At 36.1% G+C, this 18,239-nt stretch overlaps 4 protein-coding genes across 10 annotated transcripts; 2 read left to right on the top strand and 2 right to left on the bottom strand.

Annotated features, from left to right (window-relative positions):
- Positions 1 to 1,139: 1,139 nt before the first annotated feature.
- Positions 1,140 to 9,706, bottom strand: LOC106179046 (clathrin light chain A). 6 transcript variants are annotated; one of them, XM_013562537.2, is made up of 7 exons: positions 9,501 to 9,706; positions 9,109 to 9,155; positions 8,518 to 8,565; positions 7,668 to 7,727; positions 3,872 to 3,986; positions 3,333 to 3,444; positions 1,140 to 1,785 (listed from the first exon to the last, which is right to left on the bottom strand). In XM_013562537.2, the coding sequence occupies exons 1-7, from the start codon at positions 9,664 to 9,666 to the stop codon at positions 1,614 to 1,616; spliced, it is 720 nt and encodes a 239-aa protein (XP_013417991.2). In that variant the 5' UTR covers positions 9,667 to 9,706; the 3' UTR covers positions 1,140 to 1,613. The 6 variants fall into 6 exon arrangements, with proteins under 6 accessions (XP_013417991.2, XP_013417992.2, XP_013417995.1 ...); XM_013562538.2 differs by having other exon boundaries at positions 8,518 to 8,567; positions 9,114 to 9,155; XM_013562541.2 differs by lacking the exon at positions 7,668 to 7,727.
- A 171-nt stretch (positions 9,707 to 9,877) lies between these two features.
- On the top strand, positions 9,878 to 11,253 carry LOC106179045 (uncharacterized). Its single transcript, XM_013562535.2, has 2 exons — positions 9,878 to 9,912; positions 10,371 to 11,253. The coding sequence occupies exons 1-2, from the start codon at positions 9,896 to 9,898 to the stop codon at positions 11,251 to 11,253; spliced, it is 900 nt and encodes a 299-aa protein (XP_013417989.2). The 5' UTR covers positions 9,878 to 9,895.
- A 498-nt stretch (positions 11,254 to 11,751) lies between these two features.
- On the bottom strand, positions 11,752 to 14,681 carry LOC106179044 (U11/U12 small nuclear ribonucleoprotein 25 kDa protein). 2 transcript variants are annotated; one of them, XM_086994500.1, is made up of 6 exons: positions 14,513 to 14,663; positions 14,169 to 14,323; positions 13,692 to 13,815; positions 13,063 to 13,168; positions 12,297 to 12,371; positions 11,752 to 12,052 (listed from the first exon to the last, which is right to left on the bottom strand). In XM_086994500.1, the coding sequence occupies exons 1-6, from the start codon at positions 14,559 to 14,561 to the stop codon at positions 11,995 to 11,997; spliced, it is 567 nt and encodes a 188-aa protein (XP_086850626.1). In that variant the 5' UTR covers positions 14,562 to 14,663; the 3' UTR covers positions 11,752 to 11,994. The 2 variants fall into 2 exon arrangements, with proteins under 2 accessions (XP_086850626.1, XP_013417987.2); XM_013562533.2 differs by having other exon boundaries at positions 11,754 to 12,052; positions 14,498 to 14,681.
- A 139-nt stretch (positions 14,682 to 14,820) lies between these two features.
- On the top strand, positions 14,821 to 16,471 carry LOC106179043 (DNA-directed RNA polymerase III subunit RPC10). Its single transcript, XM_013562532.2, has 3 exons — positions 14,821 to 15,039; positions 15,519 to 15,606; positions 15,768 to 16,471. The coding sequence occupies exons 1-3, from the start codon at positions 14,929 to 14,931 to the stop codon at positions 15,893 to 15,895; spliced, it is 327 nt and encodes a 108-aa protein (XP_013417986.1). The 5' UTR covers positions 14,821 to 14,928; the 3' UTR covers positions 15,896 to 16,471.
- Positions 16,472 to 18,239: the final 1,768 nt, after the last annotated feature.

Here is an 18,239-nt window from a genome sequence, read left to right as displayed (position 1 = left end):
ACCGTTGGAGTGAAGGTTTGTGGTTTCAGTGTTTTTTGCACAGACAATAAAGTTGATCTTAAAGAGTCAACCTTAGCAGATCTATACTTGCGTTATCAGTTGGCATGCCTGTTACAGTAGTGATAACTTTTACTGATACCTCTGACAGAATATAAAACACTATGTTGATGTATTCTGGGGCTAAGAATGACTGTAGTATTACATACACTTTTAAATCTCATCGCTAGATTCAGGGAAATTAAGAATTATACGACTTTTTTTTTTTAGTAAGAACTCGTATTAAGAGGTCCACAACATATCAAACCCAGATAAATCATCTCACCTTCTCTGTCATAAATCATATCCTTCATGTTTGCTTTCTGACAAGTGCCTTATTGTTCTGTTAAATATGAACATGCTTTCTCTCAAATCCTGTAACGCATTGTTACCCTGAGCTTTTTGTGTCCTTTCATTATCATTTCTCATCTGACATCCCAGCAGGCACTGTTCTCCCAGCATGCACGAACAAAACAATGTGCCGTCCTGAAACAAGCTTTTACTCACAGCAACTGTGTACATTATGTATATATCCTATGTTGTCATCCTGGATGCTATTTGTCACTTAGAAGGAATTATATGCTGATCTTGGGTTACTTGGTATTGTTACGTGGTACGAAACTGTGCTAAAATAGCGGGTGCACAATACTGAGATAAGAAACAAGCCAAGCCCAAACCATCTGTCTTGCATATGGCATAAATTGGACAATCAATTCCTTTACATGAATGTATGGAATCTGTGTACGTAAGAAATCTTTATAACTTGATCTTGAGGTGCTTGATGTGACGGGTGATATATCATTATGTGAGGAATAATGCCAGAAAGGCAAACTTCTCAACATTGCACAATAAAAAGATATTTTAATTAAAAAATATGTTTAAGCGTGATAATTTGTGAAGATTGGTGTTGATCAGTAAAGCTTTGGTACATTGAAAAAGTCATCACTTTATCTGCTGAAATATCAGTGTTCATTGTCTGGCCACAAGTTTCTTTTTATTTGATATTGTAATTTATGATGGAAATTGTAATAAAACCTTATAACAGAATCGTGTCAGTTCAATTATAGCTGTTATGCTGTTCACATATAGAAAGTTCTTGTTAGTAATGTAAACTTCATTTATTCAGATCAAAGAATCTTAAAACTCATTTACCTCTAAAAGTAATCTTTACATTCTTGTTTTACCACAATTATATTACATAATTTTTGAACTTCACAAAACAGACAATTCTGTTGTATAATTTCTACCACAACTTTAACGCGGTTCATTGTTTAAAAATAAATGGGTGAAGTTACATGTAACACTGTAACTTCCAGTGATGCGCACTGGGGAAGATATGATATTGTTTAAATTGATAGATATTGTAAATTTCTACACATTACTCACATCTACAGTCTTTCTATTATACATTACATATTGACATGTATTATGGCTCTATACATTTATAAACTCATATTGTGGCCCCACCTATAACATTTCACAAATATCTCCACATGGGGGCCTCTCCAAGACGGGCTTTACATGAAACTACCACATTTATTTCCAAGACAGTCTTTCTAAGCTGCAGTTACTGCCATCTATCTGACTAATGGTGTCTGCTTTAGTTGCAGTAAGATGGAACGCATTCTGGAAATATCTTTTGTAGTTTTGGAACCTTTAGGATTGAACTCGCACAGTCGGCAAATCTTCTCCCACTCGCCTCCTGGAATTGTTTCATCTCGCTCTTTGACGAAATCTGCCTCCGCAGCTCTAGAATAGAGAAAAAATGTCTTAGGTTTCAGATGATAATACTCAAGTCGAACACCAAGTGCAGAATCCCATGTTGACTTATAGTTCTGCTTTCATGCATTTTTGCATTTAAAATGCAAATCATTGGAGTTTAAAACTTTTTCCTTAACGCGATTTCCAAAATTTATGTATTTTAAAGTGTAAAATAATAAATACAGCATGAAATAGGGGAAAGAAAAAAAAAACCCATAAAATTGATAAAAATACCCATAAAATGTTCAATATCAAGAACCCTCCACTCACAGATGAATATCAACAGAAATCTGTTGTGTATGATACAGAAAAGAATGGGGGAAGTAAGCGACCTGGAACCTACTAGTAGTCAGGAATATTTGATGGGAACCATATGAGAGAGCCAAAAGTCGCACACCTTCGTGTAAAAGCATGGTGGAGAGTGGGGCCAGAAATAATGGCAGACATGCGACAACAAACAAAACCCGAGACGTGTCTTCATTTTGCTTTCTCAATTATACTCATACATATTTGCATTCACCATTCACATATTATTTAAGATATCAAACAACAAAATGATCATATAAAGTCTTCAAACATGGCTTTGGATTGTGAAAAAAAAATGGTCCTGGAAGAAATGGCAAGGAATCCTTGTGACTGGAGGTCTGAAGGATGCCTACGATAGCAAACCACAACAACAAGAGGAAAATTTGAAGAAGATTAAACATTTTAAATTAAAGAAATCAGTTCTTTTAGTTATTTATTTATTTATTTTGCATTCTCTGCTCTTAGCCAATGTTGACTTTGTACAAAAACTTCACTAAATCTGCAGTAGTCAGGTGAGTTGAGGCGTATCAGCATGCAATGGTACTAGCAGAATGATTCAACCCATGAAATATTCTTATCAACCAGTTTTCTGTCTTCAGCTCTCACATCCATTCATGCTTGTAGTATGCTCCCTAAAGGCAGCTTTTTAGGAAGGTCCTTAAAACATTGTGCAGTTTTTAAAACCTCTCCTTCACCAGAATGATAGATAAATAAACTTTGTATAAACCCTGTACCCATGCCTTCCATTCTTACCCCCGTTTCTCCTGCAGTAGTCTGAGTGACAAAATTCAAAAATCAAAGCTAAACCACAAAACAACCAAGTACACACAAATGAAGTCAATTCTGGATTGACAGTCTAACAAAAAATTGTAAAATAAAAAACATAATTTATCTTTCAGTGCATGAAATATGTTGCTTGCATATGATTTTTAAAAAAATCCATTTTTGAAAAAACAAACAGGAAAATAAATCAGGTTCCCAATTTTTGAAAATATCCTATAACATGTTCACTTCAATAGATGGTTGAGGCGATATACAAATAAACAATTCCCCTAACCAAAAAGCCAGTTTGTCTCTGTCTTCCGTAGCTTTTTTACACACGCATGTACACATGCACGCAATCAAATTCACACTCAATCATCCATTTCTCCAGGCAATTACAGTCTCCTTTTTTTTTTTTTTTTGTTGCACACATGCGCACGCACACACACACATACACACACACAGACCTGTTTGTCTCCTTTGTCTTCTGAAGTTGCTCCGCCCTATGTTTATACCAGTCTTCCATCTCTTTCTTGGCCGCCTCACGCCACTCTTCCTTCTTCTCTGCCTCGTCTGCATCTGGAATACAAAAGTTGGTAACATTAAGAATCATGTGCTCCATGAGATTTTTACCAAACATATAGTCCTCCAAACTTTAGTTTTATTACTTTATTATCATTGTTATCTTATTTATTATTTTTTTTTAGTTTAATCCACAGCTGCATGATTTACATTTTCTCAAAATATATTGTCAAAAATAATTATCTGAAACAATGCACTACTGTACTTTTTTTTTTCTTCAAACAAAAGGAGAATCAATACTTCTTAACAAAAAACATTTTCAAATTTTAGATCTACTTAAGAGCCAGTGGTTTCATAAACCCTGGCATACTGAAGGGTAAAAAGACTAAAAAGATGTTGGCACAGACTGCAAAAGACTCTTTCTTCATTGGAAGAACTGTTTGCTCTCTCTCTCTGTGCCAACATGAAGCCTAGAGTGACAAACCTTTCTTTTCCAGACGTTCTTTTTGCTGTTCTCTCCAGAGGCGGATCTTTTCTGGCTCTTGGCGCTGTCTGTCGACCTGAGATATGGCGGAATACGTGTCAGAAGGGCCATTCATCTGAAATAATGAATATCAGTAAAGATGTATACAAACTGAACATTGCATATGTAACATTGAAGTTTTTTTTTTCTTTTGTAAAGAAGGCATAAGGTTTTGACCTCAAAAATTCTCAAATGTTCCTTTTATAAACGTACATTGGGGGACAGGGGACAAAATAAAACCCCATATTATTCTTCATTTTCAAAAAACCGAGTAAAAATTTAAATAAAATACCAAGTCAAGGCACACATGCTAAGCTTACTTCAGTTTAGATCTGTGAGGAGCTTGTGCATTAGTTCAGATAAAAATACAAAGAATGAGACATCTATAGAGAAATTAGCAAAATAAAATTTTAAAATCAACAAAACATGAAAATTTGGTAGAAATCATAAGCAATATTAGTCTTAAGTAAATACAAGGCAGCAAAGCTGTCAAATGTACAGACAAAAAGCAGGAAATAACTATGCACAAAATAGGCTACTGTCAATTCAGATGCAAAAGTACATTATGTTAAACTGTAAATTCAACATCAAATTTTAATTATGCTCAACAGGTAATACCAATGAAAGTAAAATGTGTAACAAGCATAAGGCTTCAGGCCCATGAGAGTTCAAGTTCACACTTTGAAAATGTATAACTTCCAGAAAAAGAAGCCAATTAGACTGCTTTTCCAACTCAGGCTGCATGCCGTTTTTCGAACTTGACCTCCGTTTTAGTAAGATCGATTATTCCTGAGAGTTTCACGACAACAGGCCTATCGGTTTTCCTTGAAATGTGTTTACAGTGTTGCATATGTGCTGAAAAGTGAAAAAACAGCATAACTTCTACAATAATGGTCCGATCATGCTGATTTTAGAACTTGACCTGCGTTTTATGAATATTCATCAGCTCTGTAAATATAAAGCCAAAAAGTAAAACTGCCTTCCACTTATCGTGTTTACAAGGAAAGTGCACGGCAACGACGGCGACGGCGACGACAGACGCAGGTGATGGCAATATGTACAGACACATCTGTATATATTTACTGTACTGTTTGAGAACAGTAAGTGACATGGTTTTTCTTAAATGGTCATCATGGGAGCAGTGCCCAAAATAGGTTTTTTTCAAATTTTGATGCAATATTACATAATGTTTAACAGCATGATGACCATCAATTTTTAAGAATAAAATATTAGTATCATGGATATTCAGAAAATGTGACTAGCAAAGGTCTTCAGGCCCATGGAACTTCAAAGTCACAACTTGAAAATGCCAAAATGTAAACAAGACAGCACTGTTCTGAAATGTTATTTTTCCCATTTTTAACAATTTTTAACATAAAACAAAATTAACAGTTTACTGCCATTTTTATATTATCAACTAAGAAAATTGATGAGATGGGAAAAATATCAACAGAGCAGTGTTAAATGTCCAATTTCTTCCATTCTGAGATTCTGAACATAGTGAATGATTGAATCTGACAAACCGAATGATATGAGTTTATTTCCATTTTTGAAACTTTATTACACAATACATGATAACAAGTTTACCATCATTTTTACAAAATCAACTAACAATGTTGTAAAGATGCAGGAAATGTCAAACAAAAACTTTTACGTATCTTATTAGTTTAATAATGAGACTGTTAACATGCCTAAGAATTGAATCTGAGGAAATGTGAAAAATATGCTGAAAAGTGAAAAAACAGCATAACTTCTACAATAATGGCTCGATCATGCTGATTTTCGAACTTGACCTGCGTTTTATGAATATTCATCAGCTCTGTAAATATAAAGCCAAAAAGTAAAACTGCCCTCCACTTATCGTGTTTACAAGGAAAGTGCACGGCGCCGGCATCGGCATCGCCATCGCCATCGCCATCGCCATCGGCGACGACAGACACAGGTGATGGCAATATGTACAGACACATCTGTGTCTGTACATAAAAAAGCATAACTACTAAAATAGTGGCCCGATCATGCCAATTTTCGAACTTGACCTGCGTTTTAGTAAGATCAATTTTTCCTGTGAGTTTCATGACAACAGGCCTATCGGTTTTCGTTGAAATGTGTTTACAGTGTTGCATATATGCTGAAAAGTGAAAAAACAGCATAACTTCTACAATAATGGCCCGATCATGCTGATTTTCGAACTTGACCTGCATTTTATGAATATTCATCAGCTCTGTAAATATAAAGCCAAAAAGTAAAACTGCCTTCCACTTATCGTGTTTACAAGGAAAGTGCACGGCGCCGACGGCGACGGCGACGACAGACGCAGGTGATGGCAATATGTACAGACACATCTATATATATTTACTGTACTGTTTGAGAACAGTAAGTGACATGGTTTTTCTTAAATGGTCATCATGGGAGCAGTGCCCAAAATAGGTTTTTTTCAAATTTTGATGCAATATTACATAATGTTTAACAGCATGATGACCATCAATTTTTAATAATAAAATATTAGTATCATGGATATTCAGAAAATGTGACTAGCAAAGGTCTTCAGGCCCATGGAACTTCGAAGTCACAACTTGAAAATGCCAAAATGTAAACAAGACAGCACTGTTCTGAAATGTTTTTTTTTTCCATTTTTAACAATTTTTAACATAAAACAAAATTAACAGTTTACTGCCATTTTTATATTATCAACTAAGAAAATTGATGAGATGGGAAAAATATCCACAGACCAGTGTTAAATGTCCAATTTCTTCCATTCTGAGATTCTGAACATAGTGAATAATTCAATCTGACAAACTGCAATGATATGAGTTTATTTCCATTTTTGAAACTTTATTACACAATACACGATAACAAGTTTACCATCATTTTTACAAAATCAACTAACAATGTTGTAAAGATGCAGGAAATGTCAAACAAACACTTTTACGTATCTTATTAGTTTAATAATGAGACTGTTAACATGCCTAAGAATTGAATCTGAGGAAATGTGAAAAATATGCTGAAAAGTGAAAAAACAGCATAACTTCTACAATAATGGCCCGATCATGCTGATTTTCGAACTTGACCTGCGTTTTATGAATATTCATCAGCTCTGTAAATATAAAGCCAAAAAGTAAAACTGCCCTCCACTTATCGTGTTTACAAGGAAAGTGCACGGCGCCGGCATCGGCATCGCCATCGCCATCGCCATCGCCATCGCCATCGGCGACGACAGACGCAGGTGATGGCAATATGTACAGACACATCTGTGTCTGTACATAATAAAAGTACTTCTTCATCACAGCCTATCACCTGACAGTGAAAGAAATGGACTGTTGTGCTGTAAATGAATCCCACATACCTGGTAGCACACATGTGACTATATGGATTATAAAATCTATCACCTCAATATATGGATCATTCTCTCTTTCTAAAGGAGTCTGTTACCTCTACATCTAGACACCTATATTTTACTACCGTGCCTTAATTTGCAAGCCAGTGTACCAAAACTGCATTCCCATAAACCCATTGTACCTGCAGGATGGATCTAACTCTATTGCGCTTCTCGCTAAAGTGCTTTCAGTGTAATCAGCTTAATTGGCTGCCACGTCCCCTTGAGTAACTAGGGAGTAACTGACTAATGTTAATTACCCCCTAGCAGCTTCAAAAGTTGTGCCAGACATTTAAGCCCAAAGCACCCTATCCCTGTCCCTTGTATCAATATAGTATCAATATTGTATTAGTATTGCCTGGGAGTACAACCAAGACATCTTACATCATTATACTCTTGGTTGTCATATCCACCAAGGGAGTCAAAATCGCCACCAGATGTCGCCTGTAAACACAATTCATCATGACAAAACCAATCCTAACTATACACATTATTCAAAATGGTATCAGTTTACAACACTGAACTGTCTACATTGACATGGGACTTTAATGTAAGTACTGTACAATATGTTTGTAATGAAATAGGTCAAAAATAAAATAAACATGCTGTTAAACGAAATAAAACATTTAAACATATAAGTTAAAGAACTCTTGAAACTCAACTATGAAGAAATGTAGTTAAAACTAAAAAATGTACTTGTATTAGAAATAATAGAATGTTATCCAAAAACAATATATCATGCCAAACCTGCACAGCTGACAACAACAAAAGTGAAGGAAAGCAGGAGTGAAAATAGAGGCATTGTCACAAATCTTTTCATACTATGCTAGCTTTCAGACCATCTTCAAGAATAAAAGAATAAAAGCACCAGAAAAGATATCAAAATATTCACCTTTCATGAATGTTAAGTTTGTCAATGTCTGTGAAATTTTAAAAATAGTACTCACCTTCTAAGACCAAAATATCTGATATAAATATTCCTTACCCCCCAAATTTTTCTGAGTCTTACCGGTCTTTGGATTAGCAATATTTTTGTTCAACAGGCAACTTCACATTTTCTTAACACCAGGTCAAGTGAAGATATGTTATCTTTCTAGTGCTTTGTTGTTCACATACATTTGGCTGAGATCAAAATGCTAGCCACACTCTCAGTAATAAAATTCTACTTCTAGTAAATAACTATTTGTGAGAAAAATAACAAAAAAAAAATTTAAATGAGGAATAAAATGCTCACAGCAGGAGGTGGGGCACCAAAGTCATCTAGGAAGTCTCCAACATTACTCTACAAAACATAAAGCACATGCAACAATAAATAAATAAATAAATAAATAAATAAATAAATAAATAAACCACAATATGTTAATGTTAAACACTAGACTTGTATTAAACAAACATTATCCCAAATGCTCTATGAACAGAAGGAACAAGACATAGATACAAGTACTAGTAGCCAAACATAAATCACAAAATTAAAGAATCTACATCTATAAGAAAAACATGCCTTTTTAGGAACACAAGCACACTGATATAAGTTTATAAAAACATCTTCCCAGATACCAAATCTTAGCTCATCATTTCTTTATAAGTTTTCTTAAAAATAAATTTAAAAATATTACTAATCGGCATGAAACCCAGTTATAATTTATTGAACTTTACCACATGGAAAATATTGTCAGGTCACAATAAGTACACCTGTAAGTCCAACTTTGGTATCCCTGGTAAACAAATCAGATTTGGTCTCTGAAAAATCTAAAAATAAACCCCACCGAATTATCAACCCAATGTGACCCCCACCAAACACAATACACCCAGATTGATACACTACCTGCTGCTGCTGTGGGGGTTGTTCTAAATCATCATCAAATCCAAAATCTGAAAACCAATAACGAATTAATGAGTAATTTGCCAAAGTCAGTCAAGGTAGTAACTGAAGTTTAAAATCCCACACGTGTGTTATCACCTTAAACTTTCACTTCACTTGAACAAAGCGATGAGGGTTAAAATCGATTTCCAGATCAGGTGAGTAGCAAAAAACTTCCTCGAAGATATAAGTTACAGAAAAAACATAACACACAGCCGACATCTATGACTTACAAGTAGTAACACTACAATGATTTCGATACCCGAAGCGTGTTCTTTAACTAAGATTTGTGACATATTTTAAGACATTCTTAGACGGTGACGCCCCCGACAAGAGATCGATGCCATTTTATTTACCTTGCCCTCCGCTTTGCTGACCACCGGAGACGCCGAATGTGTCATCTTCTAGTCCAGCTAGTTCATCTTGCTCTCTGGCTAAAAAGGCTGCCGCTGGATCAGCTTCTGTCTGAGAAATTTCCGCCATAGGATCGAAATCGCCTTCGCCAACCGGTGAGTCTGCCATCTTTGCTGAGGTGTTCTTCGTTCACTTCCGGGAACATTCGGCAATATCCGGCTAATAATGTCAATATTCAAAGTATATAAATTAGGAATAAATTGTAAATTGGACATACATCGAAATATTTCTCCATATTTTTGGGGGTTTTGAGAGAGACTGATGTTCTTGCAGCCAAATGTGAGTTAAAAATAGTACTAAAACTGCTCTCATAAAATTGCACGATAGATGGCAGGACATGCGTTGTCAAAACAGGTACCCCTCTTTGCACGGGGAACAGAATTCTTTTTACAGTTTTAGCGCTAAAGAAAAGTCCAAATGCCGTTGTTGCGATAATGAAAAATTAATACATGCATTAATGCAAATATCTAGAGTAGCGATGACACTTGACACTCAGTGGTAAAAAGATTTCATCTGAAAAACGGCACTTGAACATTCTGTATTCTTCCATAGCTTATAATTAGAAGCAGCATTGGTATAATGACCACTAAGAATGGGATGTAAAGATACATGTTAACGTGTCAGTGTGTTATATTTAAAAATATATAGATTCTTTAGTTTTGAGCTTCTCTTCCATTAAAGGTATAAAAAAAAGAAAAAAAAACTTTAATTATTTTAAGGTATTGCATGCATGTACAGCAGGGATACTGTTATGTATGTATGTGGAAATTACTTATTTTTTTATTTTCTAATATATTTTTCCACTCTTTCAGACTAAAAATGTCTGAAGCATCTTTGAAACACATACAAGTATTTGGAGAACGTGGAAAGCAACCTGGACAGTTTGAGCAGCCAAATGACATCACTGCGGATGATGAGGGCAGAATATATGTGGCTGACCTACACAGAATTCAAATTTTCACCTTGGTAGTTGATGAGGACTTGAATATTGAATACTGCTACAAAGGCCATTTTGTTGTGGCTTGTCCTGAATATAAACAACAAATATGGGGTGGCACTTCATGTATTGTGTATAACAGCAGTCACCAGGAACTAGTACTACCAGTCGTATACAAAGCATGTGGGCTGGCAGCGAGAACGATCCAGTGCCTCCATCTTGACGGCACTTTAAAGCACCAATTTACAAACAATAACATGGCATCTGGACTCAGAATTGCAATCGACAATAACGATCGGGTCCTCATTTCTGACTGGACCTTACACTGTATATTTATACACAACAGAGAAGGGGAATATCTCCATAAAATATCAAGCAGTGACCTTGTAACCATAGAGTACCCTTACTTCATATGCATAGGTCACCACGGTGACATCATTGTATCAAACTATGGCCAAAATAACATCTTAACTTTTGATAAAAAGTACAACTTTAAATCCAAATTTGGTTACCCTGGTCACGAGCCTGGGGATATTAAAACTCCGACTGGGGTGGCTGTTAATGGACTCGGACACGTCATAGTGGCTGAGAAGGACAATAAAAGAGTTCAGATCTTTAAAAGTGATGGAATATTTGTGAAATGCATTGGGAATTCAGAGGATGGACTAAGCTGGCCCAAGGGAATGTTGGTTCATAATGACTCTCTGTACGTTGTGGATAATGTTAAAAATAATGTAAAGGTGTTTGATATATCTTGAGAAATAAAACATAAATGGTTGTGCTTAATTTTATATCTGATGAGTGCTCTTAGTTGCATCAATTTTTTAAAGCAAACTAGACTTTTGAATATCAAAAATTGCTCTCGTTGAATGTTAGGAACTGAAAGCCTATTCACATAACTTGTATTAACAGTAAGTTTGAACACTTCATGTTTTAATTTCTTCTTGGTATTGAAAACAAAACAGCCATACCTGGATACCTATCTTTATTAGAGTGACTGTCAGTAAAAAATATTGAACGTATTTATTTGACATGCATGGTCACTGGTCCATTCAGCTATTATTTTCCTTGAGCCCAACAATCATATATTAAGTAACTTATATTGTTCCTGTATTGGCTAGACAAAATGTACATATTAGTACAGTTTTGTAGTAGAAGCCATGGGGTTGTCAGCATTTCCTTTATTTCACTTGATAAAATAAAATTAAAAAAAAAAAAAAAACAGACTGCAACCCATGCAGAAAGTTAGCTCCGTAATCAAGCACAAGACATAACATCTTCCACCTCCTGCAAACAGAAAATTTGATGCAAATTCAGATGTGCACCTATAGCTGGCGCCTTCAGTTGTGCCTTTTCACCCACTGCCACAGAGCTGAGAACTGTGAAGAGTTCCACGTTCATTTTCCATTTGATGAGGCTGCTGCAACCACAAACCCCATCAATGGTCTGCTCATCCATCACAGAGGGTACATTCTAATCCTGATTAATAGGTGGCGCCTTCATCGCTGTCTCAGCCTCTTAATGAATGTCACCTCATCACGGTTGCCGATGCCATAACTGAAACATTGAAGAAAATGCATCTTAGTCCTTTGGTTTCTCCCAGACTAAAATTATTAATATCTATCTGAACTTTCAATCAAAATTGGTTCTTTTTTCTTCATGGGTTCAAGCTTGAATGAATGACTACAATCTGTTTTCTGAATAAAAAACTTAGCTATTGTAAGACTTAAGTGCAATGTGGAAACAAAAATATTTCTGCAACATGTAGTTCACATTATCACATGAATTAAAATAAACTCACTCTTTGATTGGCTTTTTGTCCTCTGTCAGCTTCTGCCCATTGAAATATAACCAGTATGTTCGCCAAATGTAGCGCCTGCAATACAGGAGTAAAAGAAATGTGAAAGAAGCAATTTCAATTATATATCAATGTTCTCCTTTATGCAATGATGACAGATAAATAAATAAATATATAAATAAACAAATAGCAGTGAGTAGTGACAGTAGTCCAATCAAATAAAATAGCATGCTCATTTTAAAACAGAAAACAAAAATTTCGACATTAAATACCCCTTAATAACATAATCCTTCTGACCATATCATACCATACAATTTTTGATATCTCAGGTCCTTTAAAGCTGTGCTTTCCCCAGCCTCATCTTACAGTATATTCTCTTCATTCAACTTGTCCCCCTCCCCGTCCTCTTCCCCTCAGCCACATGTATACTTCCTTCTAAATCTCACCAGTTAAAACAATTGGTATGTATCTGTTCACCCCCCCCCCCCCCCCCCCCCCCACCGACCCACCCCTCCCCAAATATATACTCCCTTCTGGATTTTACCAGTTAATACACATTGTATGTTTCAGGATATTCTTCTATCCCTGTCATTCCCCTCCCCACCCCCCTCTCAGCCATTTATTCCTTTCAGGATCTCACTAGTTAATACAATATGATCACCTAATACACACTGACATATTTCAGTGTCTTCTCCTAATCCCTGTCATTCCCCCCACCATCATGTGACCTCCCCCATCTCAAAGTCATACACTCTCTTCTGTATCTCACCAGCTAATACACTTAGTTCCCTCTGCTCGGTGCTGTTTCAGCATTACGTATCTTTTAACGCCTTCCTTCAGATCCCTCACTGTGCCGCCCTGGACTACCACTATGGCTGGAGAGGTGAAGATTGTGAAAAAAATATAAAAGTTTATTTGATTGTTCTTTCTTTTTAGAGCGCATTCAGAACAGTGGACTAACTGATTAGCAGATCAAATATGGCGACCCACTAAAAAGCTTGCCGCTTAATTCAGGATTAGACACTGAATAGATTTTCACTGGGGATTATATGCAACAAGCTTTCAAGAGGGTTGGCCATATTTGATCCGTGGATCTGTTAATCCCCTGTTCTGAACGTGCTCTTACAACCCCAAATCATGACTGATCTCCAGTGCCGGAGAGCAGCATGAGTTGAAAAAATAAAATAGGGAGGAATATCTAATGACACAGAATCTGGAAGATGCTTTTGGTGGAAAACTGCCGTGAGAAAAAAACAGATCTGGTCCAAATACAGCAACTGTTACAGAGAATAAAAAATAAATATCAGATTATGAAAAATTATCTGTATATTTACAATCCAAACCTTCAACTTAATCTTCTTGAGCAGCAGTCTACTATGAATAGCACTTGACACTTACGCATTACTTCTCCATCCTCTCTCCGTACGTTCACTGTCAGAGCCTGTCCATACTCCAGAGCAATCTGAGAGTTTACTTCTTCCAGTGTTATCTCAGGTGGAAGGTCAGACAGTAATGGATCATTCTGAAAATAAATGTAATATAATAGTAATAAAATAATAAAACAAATAAAAACTGCTGCCCATTGCCAGAATATGTCAGTCTGAGCCAAAGGAAAAGAATTAAAGACTATAGGCACTGAAAATATTCCTTTTTTTCCAGTTTCTAACCTACTGGCCCAATTTCAATTTTATTGGCATTTAATTGGTGTTAAGCCATTGTCAACAGTGTGTGTGTGTGTGGGGGGGGGGGGGTATTAAACATCCAAACTGTAAACTAATGCTTTTATTTTCACCTTTATTTGAAAGAGGGATTACATGAAAGAATATGGCATAGTGCAAATGTTTAACTTCATAGCTAAACAACTAAAAAATCTACCTGAATTAAGATGGCGAGGTCCTCCCTCACCGTCCTCATGGCGTCCTGGTGTGACAACTCATCACTCTCTCCTTCCTCCTCCTCCTCATCTCCGCTCTTCTCGACAGCACTGATCTTTTCTGTTTCGTTATCTTCTCGCAGAGATTCCTTTGATGCTAAACAAGGAACACACAGCTCATGAGACAGTCATTTTATTCATTTAAAAAATAAATAGCAATGACAACCGTTTATTTATTTTTTTATTTATTTTTATTTATTTTTCTTTTTACCTCCAACAAACTTATGTTTCATTTCATTGTTTTTTTCTATTTTATATAAATATTTATCACCTGCATTCGTGTTACCTTCCTCTTCAGCAGTTTCTGTTACATATGGAGCATTTTCAGATTCCATTACACATAACTTAGATCTCCTTACATGAACATTAGGATAAAATCAATGCTCTGTTGCTCAATCAGATGGTGTTAACATGGGCGCAGACATCTTGAATAAAAGTCTCGTCTGCAACGAGAGTCTAAATCTACAGCCAAATTTCAAGCGTTTAAATGGCTATATCACGTAACTAATACAACAGATTTGTCCAAAAAGGTGACTCTTACAATTATGAGTTATATTTTTCTTCGAATATGCCAAACTTTGTAGTAAATAGTAGTTTGAATGTCACGTGATCAACGAGACTTGTGGAGTTCTGTGATAGAGGAACTTGCTCCATAGTTCCTAACATGTAGTTTAATTATATATGATAATTTGAACCACAGTCATGCTGACGTTTTGCCCCGTGTGTGCCAATGTGCTGGTGGTGGAGGAGGGACAAAAGTGCTTCAGATTCGCATGTAATACTTGTCCTTATGTATATAATATACAGCAAAAAGTAAGTAAAGTTAGACTTGTGTAAACTGAGATTGAGAATGAATGTTGAATATTTCCCGACTTATTAGTCTTAAACCAATTTCTTCTTTTGTTAGGAATGGATTGAGTCTATAGGTAGTGAGAGTATTCATTTAGGTGATTTTTTTTTCTCATAGTCCAAGTATTGCAATCGATTTCGTTTTGTGCATAAATATACAGTATTTTTAATAAAATTTTATATTTTGATTTAATTTAAAATATGCACTGCACAGTATATCCCAAAGTGAATAGCGTGTATAGGTAGTAACTTCATAGCTTGCAGCAGCAGTGGTGAGTTTTTTTTTTTTTTTTTTTTTTTTTTTTTTTATGGTTGTTATTGCAAATTTCTTTTATTTGTTCCACAATTAAGCCAGGGACAGTCTGTCCTTTTGATAGCTGCCTTCACATGTGTGACCAGTGTTTACATTAGCACCAACTATTATTTCTCATATCTACTTCCAGATTACAAACCGCCATTACCCCAGGTTGAAGGAGGTGGATGATGTGCTTGGAGGAGCTGCTGCGTGGGAGAATGTGGACTCTACTGAAGGTATGGCACACCTAACACAATGTCAGTGTCACACCTAACACAATGTCAGTGTCACACCATATATATGTCATTAATAAGGCAACATAACTGTGTTGCTTACGGAATTCTGTGTCATTCAAGTCATTCTAAATTATAATATTTCTCGTCTGTTTTGTTTCCAGAGGCTTGTCCTAAATGTGCGCACCCCCGAGCATTTTTCATGCAGATCCAGACGCGGTCTGCTGATGAACCGATGACGACATTTTACAAGTGCTGCGACATGAAGTGTGGGCACCAGTGGAGAGAGTGACACTTTGTGGCTGAGGTCAAAGGTCACCATCAGTGGCCAGGTCAGAGGTCAAGATCAGAAGTCAAGTTGAATTGTTTAAATCTTGCTCACAATAAATGGAAAAAAAAAGATGGTGGTCAAAATCAGGATCAAAAGCAGGATTGTTAAAAGATGGGTAAAGATTAAAGGTCAAACTTGATGATGTGGTCATTATTGGCAGGACACGTGAGATGGAGCAACCAGAAGGACAAAAAGATTGACTTAACACTAACAGAACAATAAGCAGAATATTGTGAGAAATTTGAGCTCATGTTCTGGAAATGATCATCTTCAAAGCTTGGTTTTTATTTTAGCTCCTTTACACTGATTACTATAAATACAGTTAATCTCCACAGAAACGTTACACCACAAAAGATGTGAATGAAAGGGCTGGAGGGGCTGTATCTGAAATGCATATAAAAATAAAAAGGCCAGTGATCGTCAAAATGAAAACAAAATGCATCATTATTGCTGAGCTATAGATGTGTGAGTCTGAGTTATTTAATAAAAGAATTATTTTTTTAATTGAATAAAGACATAATAAATGCAAAGAATGTTGTTAGCTGTTTTCAAGTTGGATGTTTACATTGATTACTCTTTGGTCGTTAGTTGCGCTCAAACAGAATCACTTTTTGTTGTGGTAAAACTTTCTGGATTAAATGTTAGTCCCAATGCTAACTTCATTAAGAGGGTAGTTGTAAACAATCTATAGAATTACAAAGTTAAATCACCACGTTTCCATGGAGCAATTGGTAGTAGGTTGTTAAAGTAATGTCATAGTTATTAGATCCCGTATTTGTGAGGAAGCTGTGTGAGCGGTATACTGTGGGAAATGTGTTTGTTGTTCCACCTTCAGTGACGCAACTAACGCAATCAACCCACTAGCAGTGTGCGCGTACTGGGACCCGCAGGTTCCTTCCAGTTATGTTATTTAATATATCCTATTACTTTAATTTAACTATTTCATCTCACCACAGTGGCTCCTATATAGTTGAGTAGGCGTGCTTCATCGGTAAAAGACGTGTTTTGATTGCTTTATATGTCAACGGAAAGTGATAAATTGTGACATCGCGTTGACAAGGCTAACATGATCATGATGAAGTGAATTGAATTCTCAACCACGATATCAAAAGACGTTCTAAGTTGGATTGTTTGTACTTAAAAATTACCACGCGTAGCGTGTTGTCGACATCACTCTCTCTCTCTCTCTCGAGTTATCTGTCATCATAATACAAGGTATTTTTCTCTGTATATCAAGTTGCCACGTGGCCTTCCCTTAGTTTTAGGATTACCTCTTACTCCCCTCGCCACCCCCTCCCCCCACCTTAACAGTATCACAAGCGAAACGAGAACGAAGCAACTAGTTTTTCAAGCTTGTTAGCTAACATATCGTATTAAAATTGTCCTTCAGCATTTATTGTCTTACACTGCTCGAAATATTATTTATTTATTTATTTGTTTTTAATTTATACATATTTTATTTTTGTCCTCCCCCGCCTTTCTCTAAGCTAAACTTGGATCCGCTAGTGTATAGTGTAGGCTTCCTGTGACCGCGGCATGAAGGGGAGACAAACATTTCCCAGGGCGACTTGTCAAGACAGACAGTCAACAATTTTAAATGACAGATAAATTGATATTAAACACACCATATCCGCAAGTGTACACTCTTGAATTTATGGGACGCGTTTTTTTTTTAATCCTGATACTGACGTCACGGCATTCTTTAGAAAGGGAGCATTCCAAGCATGAACAATGTCCACTGAATATAGGGTGTCGTGATACGATTTCACAGTAATTTATAGGCCTCACCCTCACTCGACATACTAAATATCCTCTTTTTATATGACAATGATTCTTTGTGTCAAAAAATATCTGAAATATAAATAAGGCCAGCACACAAATTTTGCTGATGACTCGGACCAGGCCACCCTTAAGGCTCAGCTTGAAAATTTCCATGTGCGCTGGACTACACGTTCCGCTATCGATTGGCGTTACAATGTCCTTACCCGCCGGATATGATTAATGGTCGTAATAGCATATTTAGAATGTCACCGCAGTGGGGATTAAATCCAGTTACAAAATACACTTTAATGAAGATAGTAACTACAACAAATAGCTGTAAATCACGGGCAAAATGAAATGCTCTTTCGAAATGGTAATATCTTCTGTAGACAATTTAGGAGATTTAAAAGACTCGTACAAGTGGAAACGGGAAAGGGTGCTTATGTAAATAAATACGAAGAAATTTTGTTTTTCTCAAATTGATTTGTCAAATCGATGTGTAATAAGATCAATGATGAAAGGTCTTTGGTTTCAGTGCATTTAC

Source organism: Lingula anatina, chromosome 8 (genome assembly GCF_051362555.1).
Source record: "Lingula anatina isolate TDL-2025a chromosome 8, LinAna3.0, whole genome shotgun sequence".
Classification (NCBI taxonomy): domain Eukaryota; kingdom Metazoa; phylum Brachiopoda; class Lingulata; order Lingulida; family Lingulidae; genus Lingula; species Lingula anatina.
Note: the sequence above shows the minus strand (reverse complement) of the source record. Positions and strands in the feature narration are given on the sequence as shown.